Source organism: Trichomycterus rosablanca, chromosome 5 (genome assembly GCF_030014385.1).
Source record: "Trichomycterus rosablanca isolate fTriRos1 chromosome 5, fTriRos1.hap1, whole genome shotgun sequence".
Lineage (NCBI taxonomy): Eukaryota > Metazoa > Chordata > Actinopteri > Siluriformes > Trichomycteridae > Trichomycterus > Trichomycterus rosablanca.
The window spans coordinates 43,880,947-43,891,233 of NC_085992.1; the positions used below are offsets into that span (position 1 = coordinate 43,880,947).

The window sequence follows — 10,287 nt, forward strand, 5'->3', positions numbered from 1 at the left end:
TCACTATTGTAGAAGAAACGGATATGAGCTTAAAGGAGGCACTCGTCAGTGTTTGTTATTCTTGCTTCTTTCTCCGTCAGGCTGCGGTGCCATGGAGACAGTGCCACATCATCAGGCTTGTAAAGGTTAGGAGTGACCGGAGCTCAATTTAAATCTTTCTACATGGGCTCAGAAGCTAAAAAAACAGTGCTGGTTTTTATTAAACCCTGTCAAGTTTGTACATCCATGTCTTTGGTTCTCAGCAGGATATATATATTGGGTTCTATTGTATTTGTTTGAATTCAGTGTTTATCTGCTTATTTAAGTGCGCACGTTGACATGAACATCTTGGCCTTTTGACAGACACGTTTATCTAAAAGGGAATTCAATCTAAGCAACTAAGGGCTTTCCTTGAGAGTTTAAATCAACTGTTATGCATTTTTACAGCTGAGCTACTGTCTGTGCACTTCTTAATGTAAGCACTTTCTAATTTTTAGATCCACTATCTTGCAACTTTAAAGACAACCTCGTCAGAGGTCAAAACAGCAAAGCAGCTACAGGAATTGTTAATGAGACACATCGTTGGACGGAGGTCAACAAATTAAGACAACCTCTGAAGTTTTGCTTGCAAATTCTTTAATGCAAAAGAGGTTTGGGGCGGCAAGGTGGCTAAGTGGGTAGCACTGCCGCCTCACAGCAAGAAGGTCCTGGGTTCGATCTGCTTACACTGTTTACTTCGATCCCCAGGTGGGACGGTCCGGGTCCTGTCTGTGTGGAGTTTGCATGTTCTCCCCGTCTCTGTGTGGGTTTCCTCCGGGTGCTCCGGTTTCCTCCCACAGTCCAAAGACATGCAAGTGAGGTGAATTGGAGACACTAAATTGTCCATGACTGTGTTTGATATAACCTTGTGAACTGATGAATCTTGTGTAATAAGTAACTACTGTCACTGTCATGAATGTAACCAAAGTGTAAAACATGACGTTAAAATCCTAATAAACAAACAAACAAAAGAGGTTTGACAGCAATAAAGTAAAATGATCAGTATTTCTCACATATTATTGCATGCAGAAAGCTGCCGTTACGCTAGCCCATCACCACAGAGATCCGAGTGCTATCGGCCAGCTATGTGTGTGTGTGTGTGTGTGTGGGGGGGGGGGGGGGGGGGGGGGGGGACGGTGTATTACGGTGTACCAGACGGCCTTTCTGTTTTCAATTCATTTAATTTTTTATTATTTACAAGTGGTGTTAGTGAGATGTAAACAATGTACCCTCATTCTGCCCCTTTAATTCTTTTTTTGCTCTTGGTTATGAAAAAAAAAATGTTGAAGGCCTTCTCCAGGCACTCGTTTCTTTAGAGACTTATGAAAAGGCTATTAATAGCTTAAGGATGGACCTGAAAAAGGAAACCAGGTTGGCTGCTGGTAAATATTGCATTTTTCTTCCATAGCTGTTCTGTAACAGGAGTGGAGGAAGGAGAGGAGTATAGGTTACTGATTTGCTTAGTAATAATAGACCTATAAAAATTTCTGCCTTTCCCATTAAAGTATTTTAAGCAGTACCAGTCATTTTGCATTCCTCAAAGCATTTCACTGCACATTGTGTGTTGGAATGTAAACGGAAATGAACCTTGTGTTTTCTCATTACCCGTGTTCCGAGATTCACCTCACATTGTCAGTAGGTAGTGAAACGGGTGTGTATCATTCTCAGGTAATTTTAAGCTCAAGTGGGATCGTGCTCTAAAGTGTTCTAAAGAATGAAGTTCATTTTCTGGTCTTGTGAGGCTGATCTTTATTGCTTAATAGGTGGTAGCTAGGATTGACTTAATACCTGTTGCCCCAACAAAAGTTAGACCTTGGTGCAGCTAAGACAGGTCTTAGCTCTGTGCATCCATCCATGTGAACACATCCATAATAATTAGAGTTGCTAAGCAGCCTGGTTTACTTACACTGCTTACTGGCTACCTCATAACTAACTTAGAAATGCTGTGGCACCAGTAATGAAACAAAGAAGCAGAAATAGTAATATAATTTTTTTTCTGGTCTGCACAAAGTCCATCAGATAAAAAAAACACAAGACAAACGTAGGAATTCATAATAAAAACAAAACATGGCTAATTCCTGGCCAGGTGAAAAAGCTTGAATGGACGTAACTCTAATAAGCTGAACGTAACTCAACAGATTTCAGGACCAAAAACCCCTGATGAGCAGCCGAGGGCAACAGTGGCAAGAAAAAACTCCCTTAAATTTACAAGGAAGAGGAACCAGATGCAACAAGACCCATAGTGGGTGGCCTTGTGAATAGTTGAGTTCAATAAAATATGATGAAATAGACTAGATATGTAACAGTAATATTATTTCCTCACAAATGTGGAAAACAAATAATTTCAACAGAGTTTATCATCTTTCAGTCTTTTATCTTTTAGAATAAAGGAGAGAGGTCTGTTGTGATGCCCATTTTTTCATTCTTCCCCTGAGCTCGGTATTACAGAGAAAACATCAATGTTTAGTATCAGGATGGACAACTTGTCCCTCACTGCCTTGGATCCGACAAGTAAAACCTCCATTCTTTTCTCTGTGTGTGTGTATAAATTACACTAATGAATAAAAAAGAACAAATTTAATTACTTAGACATGTTACAGTTATATTTGGCTGTGTGTTGTCTGCAGAACATCTAAGTAAGGCTGAAGTCCTAATTCTATGTTCTGATGGCTAATTCAACACTGGTTCTGGATGTCCAGTGATTACAAGTTAATTAAACCACTAATTGAACTGGCTGACCACTTTATCAAACCTGATTCAGTGCCAGGTAATGGCTAATCAAGAAAAAATAAATAATACTGAGTATGCACCAATGAAATGCCAAAGAGAAGATTTGCTGCCCCCTGTTGGAAAGGCAGATTTTAAAAAACTCTAATTCCTTTTCTACCAACCAACCAGTCACCTGGTTTTTCAACACCTCTAAAAGTGAGGAGAAAGACATAAGAACCAACAGGAATTACACATATTTGAGCGTCCATTTGACAGGGTAAGCCATTGTACAGCGCCCGTGGAGATAATTAAGGGCTTTGCTCAAAGGCCTAACAGTGGCTGCTTGGCAGAGCCAGGATTTGAACGCACAACCTTTTGATTGAATGCCCAAAGCTTTACTCACTAGGTTAAAGTCCTACATTGTTTAAATTAAAGTTTGTCACAATAACTGCTATCTTTGCTTAACCCACTGTCTGTACCTCTGTGTCTGTGCAGGACCTATTGTGTATGTGCTGGATCTGGCAGACAGGCTCATCTCCAAAGCATGTCCATTTGCTGCAGCTGGCATCATGGTGGGCTCCATCTACTGGACCGCAGTCACGTATGGGGCTGTCACGGTAATGCAGGTGAGAAGGAAGTACACCATCACATTCACAGAGAAAAAGAGAACAACTTATAAATGCTCAGTATAATAATATAATGTAATAAATGCTTTATTAAAATTACTGTTCCAATGTGTTCTGTTTCTAGTGAAAACAAAAGATTGCACTTATAAACTCACCCATATGCACAAAAAAGTGCTTAACAAACTATACAGTTTTATTGCTTTAAATTGTACAGATTGCAGTGTAAAATATAGGATAAAGATTAATAGTTCTACTTTTAGTCACTTATATAAAAAAGCCTCTCACTTATTTTTACTAAGATTACTCTTACAAGTATGAGGGGTCGTAATAAATGCATGTCATTTAGTTCAAATATATTTATAACTCTGTTTTGACTAATGTATCTTTATTCAAAGTAGCTATTTATGCAGAAGAATGTGCAGGATATTGACTGTGAGTGATTTCCAACAGGGGCTCAGTGGAGGTGCACTGAATAGAAATGTACATAGTTTATGATCCTCTGTTTAGACAGAGGTCACATTGCTACATATTGCATATATATTGGATTTCAGTATCATATATAAAATACTATATTCAGACAGGCAGCTCGTATCTGAGTTGTGACCAAGCTGGCAGGAGCAAAAGTCAATATAGTTTGAGTAAAATAGAGTACAGTAGAATTGAGTAAAATTGGATTCTGAAATTTGACTTGCCCTGAGATCTGAACAAAGCCAACGTACCCCAGATCGAAATTAAAAATATCATTTGCTGTTTACATTGCAATACAGCGCTCTCTTATGTTAGTTCATTACTACACCGATGTGGGTTTGAATCTCAGCGGGGGTGGAGGAAAATCCGAAGCCCTGTTCCCCCCCCTTCCATACAAAGCCAATATGTCTGTGTTGATATCTGACCTGTGGCTCGGTGGGTAGCACTGTCACCTCACAGCAAGAAGATCCTGGGTTTGATTCCCAGGTGGGGTGGTCCGAGTCCTTTTTTGTGTGCATGTTCTTCCCGTGTCTGTGTGGGTTTCCCCTGGGAGCTCTGGTTGTCTCCCACAGTCCAAAGACATGCAAGTGAACTGGAGATACAAAAAAAAATTGTCCATGACTGTGTTTGATATTAAAGACTTAAACTGGTGAATCTTGTGTAACCAGTAACTACCTGTCCTGTCATGAATGTAACTGAAGTGTGTAAATAATGATATTGAAAGTCCTAATTAATAAATAAATAAATATACGGCCAGGCAATTGCACAGCTGAGATTCAAACATGTTTCCCTCCTTCCATTTGTAAACCAGTACTGCATGTACTTCATTTGAATGTGTAAAACTAGAATACAATTAAAATCAACTAAACATTTCCAATGAAAATGTGGTGTACATACTGGTTCACTGTGCTGGAAGTCAGTGGTGGTGTTTTTTTTTTTTTTTCTGTGATTAGGTGGTGGGCCATAAAGAAGGGCTGGATGTGATGGAGAGAGCTGATCCTCTCTTTCTCCTCATTGGACTGCCCACCATCCCAGTTATGCTCATTCTGGGCAAGATGATTCGCTGGGAGGATTATGTGCTTCGCTTCTGGAGGAAATATTCTAACAAGCTGCAAATCCTCAACAGCTTCTTCCCCGGTAAGAGCATTAGCCAAAATCAATGTTTGCCTTCTGTTTCTAGGTTTCTGGTGCTGCTATGACAAAATACCTGTGTTTGAAAGCCTGCTTAATTGCAGTGCTACGGAAAATCTAATGTAATGTCTGGATGGATTAAAGGATAAAGATCTGCCTACTCTGTGCTGTGATATTATGGTTAATGTACACCACAATTTACTAAATACATTTTGTTCTGTTCAGTTATGCATTTTCTCCTCCCGATTTACCATAGCCAATAAGTCTTCTGCTGCTGGGGATCACGATTGCATCTGAAGAGGGTATATTCACCTGCCCCATGCTCCCTCCAAGCCGTGTGCAGTCCCTCGACCCCCTCTTTTTCCCTTGTGGCTCGGTGGATTTGCACAAGAGGCTCCTCCACTTCACCTTAATAATCATTAGTGCCACATTTATTATTAACCCCTTGCACATCATTTGAAGACCCCACCCTCTTTATTAGTCCGGTTTTTTTCCACACAGCAGATTTGATGGCCAATTTTGTCTGCTGCAGGCACTGCCAATTGTGCCCGCTAAATGGCGCCCAGCCGACCGGTAGCAGAGCTGAGATTTGAACCGGGGTGTTCAGAATCTTAGCGCTGGTGTGCTTGCAGAATTTTCTACTGCAATATTTCACTTGGGCACATTAAATATATTTTAGTAAAATTTTATGCTTGTCTTCCTTGAGTCCTAAAGATAGAGCATTTTAAACCAGATGTGGCTTAAAGAAAAATTTCACACAAAACATTTTACACATTTCTAATTCAGGCCAATAATTTAATTTTATTGTTATTTTTTTTATCTAAAAGTGATGTATTATCCAGAAGGTATGGATGTTTAATCGACTTCACGCTTCTCTAATGCAGCACAAATGCGAGGCTAGTTTTTCTGTTCATTAATTTACCACGTTTGCTAATTAAACCCTGGCACAAGCTATCAGACATGAATGGAATTTTAATCAGTGGTGTCCAGACTTTTTGCACAGAACTGTATAAACTCACAGTCCCAGTATGCATTATGTGTAAAACAAAAGCTGGTTGTTGTACTACAAAAGGTCATTTATCGCACCTCCATGTTTTTCAGGGCTTGGATGTCCCGTTCCCAGGATTCCCGCTGAGGCTAACCCACTGGCTGATCACGTCTCAGCTACTCGGATCCTGTGTGGAGCACTGGTGTTCCCAACTATTGCCACCATCGTGGGCAAGCTTATGTTTAGCAGTGTCAACTCCAACCTGCAGAGAACAATCTTGGTACGCTCACATACACAACTTTTAAAAATAACTACGCTAGACATTTTAAAGATCCAGATTTAGGTAAAAGCTGTTTGAAATGTTAAACACAACTACTGAATTTTTAAGAGATGCCAGTGATGTTTTTATTTGTACAAGGTAAAGCTTGGTGTGAAGAGCTGTTAAGGGCAAATCTACAGCCGATTCAAACTTCTTGACTTTTCTGACACTTTATAGTGTTGTGGATTAGATTTTAAATTGGTAGATCTTTTACTCATCAATCCACACTTAATCACCCATAAATTTCAAAAATTAAGTTAAAAATCAAAAACTAAAATGTTATTCACAGAAGTATTTAGACCCTTTATTCAGTACATTGTGGGCAGCACGGTAGGTAGCATTGTCACCTTACAGCAAGAAGGTCCTGGGTTCGATTCCCAGGTGTAGCGATTTGGGTCCTTTCTGTGTGTAGTTTGTATGTTTGTGTGTAAAACATTACGTTAAAATCCTAATAAAATAGATTTAATACATTGTAGAGAAGTCCCATAGTTGTGGCAGCTGTTAGTTTGGTGTTGGTGTTAGCTTTGTGGTTAAGTTACTAAACTAGTGATCAGAACAAGTCTTGTTCAAACCCCACAATATTCACTGCTGGGTCCTTAAGCAATTGCTTGCATTGTATTAACACACAATTGTGAGTCACTTACAAATAAAGGTGTCTGCTAAATGCCTTAAATGCCAACCACATTGTGCTTAGCTAAATAACAACTAAGCAACAGTTTGACATTTTTGCTGATTTCTTTCTCTTGATCTAACAACAATAATAATAAGAATAATGATAATCTATGGTGGATGGAATTTACTCTCTTTGTCATATATACAAGGGATCTTCAAAAAGTTTCCGCACTTTCATATTATCGTTGGAAACGGTGAGGGTGGGAGGAGTAGTAATTGGCCGTGTCTGAGAGACTGAGAGAGCTTATAGTTCGTATTTAGCACCATCTGATTTCCACCTTTTTGGACGCTCAAAAAAAGCTTTAAGAGGAAGAAGATTTTCATGTGATGATGATGTGAGAGCAGAGGTGCATCAGTGGCTACTCGCTCAACCAAAAACATTTTTTTTGGTAATGGCATTAAAAAGTTGGTCGATGCTAGAAAAAATGCATTGGAAGGTGATTATGTAGTAAAGTGATGTCATTTGTTTTTGAAATTCTTAATAAATAGAGTTAAAAGAGTGTAAAAACTTTACATATTCCAGCTTTTTTTGGAAGCTGTGGTCAAGAGCGCAGATAATTAAGGGCCATACTCAAGGGCCCAACAGTGGCTGCATGGCAGAGCTGGGATTCAAACCCACAACCTTTTAGTTGGTAGACCACTGCTCTTCCCACTAGGCTTCCACTATCCCTTTCTTTAGGACTGCCCACACTTATTTTGTTCTTTTATCCTATTTACACATTTTACCCTTTTCTTTCCTGTATCTGTTCATATCAAATTACCGAGCTGTATCTATCCTCTATTGCTGCAGACCCCTACCCTGACCACGAAGGCTGTACCTCACACATGCCCCGCCCCCTCTGACGTGTGTAGTAGCCAACTGCTTCTTTTCACCTGCATGAGGTGGCTTCACACGGAGATCAGTATCCCAAACGGACAGCGTACGGGCTGGTAGCACAGCTGAGATTCAAGCTTGAGATATCAGCAGTGGTGCTAAATCACATAATAAAGCAGCATTAATCTCTTTACCACAAACGTTACCCAGAAGGCTGTCTACCTTCTTACTAAATATGTCATGTCAATGTTTTGTACAGTTACGATGATTGTTATCAGCATTTATTGCATCTTCAAACTTCGCCCTTCAAGGGCCCTTTGGGAAGGCCCTTAACTCCTACTTGGTGTAAGTTGCTTTAAAGAAAAGTGTCTGCCAAGTGATTACATGTAAATGTAACACATCCTGGTTCTTCCTTTTCCTGCAGGGCGGCATTGCATTTGTGGCTATAAAGGGTGCGTTTAAGGTGTACTTCAAACAGCAGCAGTACCTCCGACAGGCTCATCGCAAGATCCTCGACTTCCCTGAGCAGGAGGAGGCCTGAGGATCACACACGAACGGAGAGATCACGTCATGGCGTCTGCACCATCTCCTCTGTGTGTGTAAGTGTGCTGCAGAGCCAGTACCCTTCACTGCAGATGGAGTCGGCTCTATCCTGCTTACTGTGACTCCGATTTTATAGATCACGCATTCGAGGGTGAAGGCATGGACAGCGGGACGGGTGTTGCAGTACACACTGATCCCAAACCACTCCCCCTCTCCCCTTCCCTTCACATTCAGCTGTTCATGTTTGTCTCATTGCCTAACAATGTGATTTTTTTTCTCCTTCTGTCAGTTTGATTTGCAGGTTAATTGTCTTCTGTAATCATCGAAGTCAGGAGGGTTTTCTTGCATCTGTTTTATAGGTTGAGCTATTTTTAAAAGAAGAGAGTGAGATATGTGGAATTATTAAGAGAGTTTTATGTGAATAAATGCTTTTTTATGTTAAAATGCCTTTAAGGAGAAATCACATGTGATGGCTGAGAGGTGGTGATGAATCAGTGATTTTACTGTTTGTATCTAAAATTCACCCAAATCACCTCATTACGTTTTATGATGTTTCTGGACACCTGAGCCTAGTCTAAAACTGATTTATAGTGAGGAAATTGATTTTTTTTTTAAGTTTGTGACTAACGTTAATTTAAGGTACAGATACTGCTCAGAGTTTTGAATTTCTGAGGGTGCCGTGACGGCTGGATATACCCGAGCATGTACACTAAAACTTCTTCTTGTGCTTGAGATAAAAGGTCTCCTCTAATGAATTATTTATTAAAAAGCAGTCCAGCATTTCTCACTTGAATCTCTATATGCTTGGTTTGTGATGTAGGAATGATTACTCTAGACAACATTTCCCCCCTGTACTGAGAGAATAAGAGTAATCCCCCCCCCCCCCCCCCCCCCAATCATTGGGTGCAATACAGTAACACACCGCTAATCCATTAGGGTGCCAATCCATCGCGGGGCCTCAGACGACATAGACAGTCATGTCTATACGTAGACGCCCAACATGCCGACAGCACCACTGGAATTGGAACCCTGGATCCCAGCAGTAGTGATCAAGTGGTTAAAGTTAGCACTTTAACATTAGCAAAGCAGCTTTGTAAAATCACGAGTTTACTAATGCTCAAAATGTGCAGACGTTTGTTCCATGTAGAGGATACATTACTTCTTTTCATTGAGAAAATCAACTAAAACTTTATATGAACAAATAGCCAAACATTTGAATAATTAAGTGGTTAAATAAAAATAAACCACACATGCTTTTACACAACTTATTGCTTGCTAATCATTAAAGCCAAGTCAAAAAATCAGGTGATTGTACATGATTTTGCATTATATGATGTGTAGAGGTAACATGAGCTAGCTATTGCAAAAATAAGATGGGACACGTTAATAAGGTTGTTTCTCGTGTATTAGTGCCCCGTTTTGCTTAGCAGTAAGAAAACATTATAGTGTGCATTGATGTTTATTGGTTTACATTTTCTAGGTTTCAAGAAAGTGCCCCTATATAATCCTACAGTGCAGTTCACTGTTGCCATTTAATTTACATTTTCGGCATTTAGCAGACGCTTTTATCCAAAGCGACTTACTGTTGAGACAGTATACAATCTAAGCAATTGAGGGTTAAGGGCCTTGCTCAAGGGCCCAACAGTGGCAACCCGGCAGTGGTGGGGCTTGAACCGGCAACCTTCTGATTACTGGACCAGTACCTTAATCACTAGGCTACAGCTGCCCTAATTGTACTAGTTTTTACACAGCATGTTATTCCCATCTGGTGTAACCTCGGCCTTACACATTTATTAAAGCTGCAGTGTGTAGTTTGGGGAGATTTACAAACCTTTATGGTGGAAATGAGTGGATGATCGAGTGGCTCAGCAAACCTGGGTTCAAATCTCAGTTGTGCTATTGTTAGGCATCTGCATGGACATGATTGGCTAATGTTTGATGCGGGTGGCTGAAACCGCCTAGACATTGGGAGGCACACTTGTCAATGCGTTCTCAGTGC

The 10,287-nt window shown here is 40.2% G+C and overlaps 1 protein-coding gene and 1 long non-coding RNA gene across 2 annotated transcripts in view; one reads left to right on the forward strand and one right to left on the reverse strand.

Annotated features, from left to right (window-relative positions):
• The window catches only part of marchf5 (membrane-associated ring finger (C3HC4) 5), a 41,947-nt gene extending 32,866 nt beyond the window's left edge, over positions 1–9,081 (forward strand). The window contains exons 3-6 of the mRNA XM_062996199.1: positions 3,223–3,353; positions 4,775–4,958; positions 6,054–6,220; positions 8,170–9,081. Of these exons, the coding sequence (XP_062852269.1) occupies positions 3,223–3,353; positions 4,775–4,958; positions 6,054–6,220; positions 8,170–8,286 (599 nt within the window). The 3' untranslated portion in view covers positions 8,287–9,081. The remainder of the gene's footprint in view (positions 1–3,222; positions 3,354–4,774; positions 4,959–6,053; positions 6,221–8,169) is intronic.
• On the reverse strand, positions 3,215–6,145 carry LOC134315177 (uncharacterized). Its single transcript, XR_010012473.1, has 3 exons — positions 6,039–6,145; positions 4,247–4,413; positions 3,215–3,336 (listed from the first exon to the last, which is right to left on the reverse strand). It is a non-coding gene; the product is annotated as an uncharacterized LOC134315177 (long non-coding RNA).
• Positions 9,082–10,287: the final 1,206 nt, after the last annotated feature.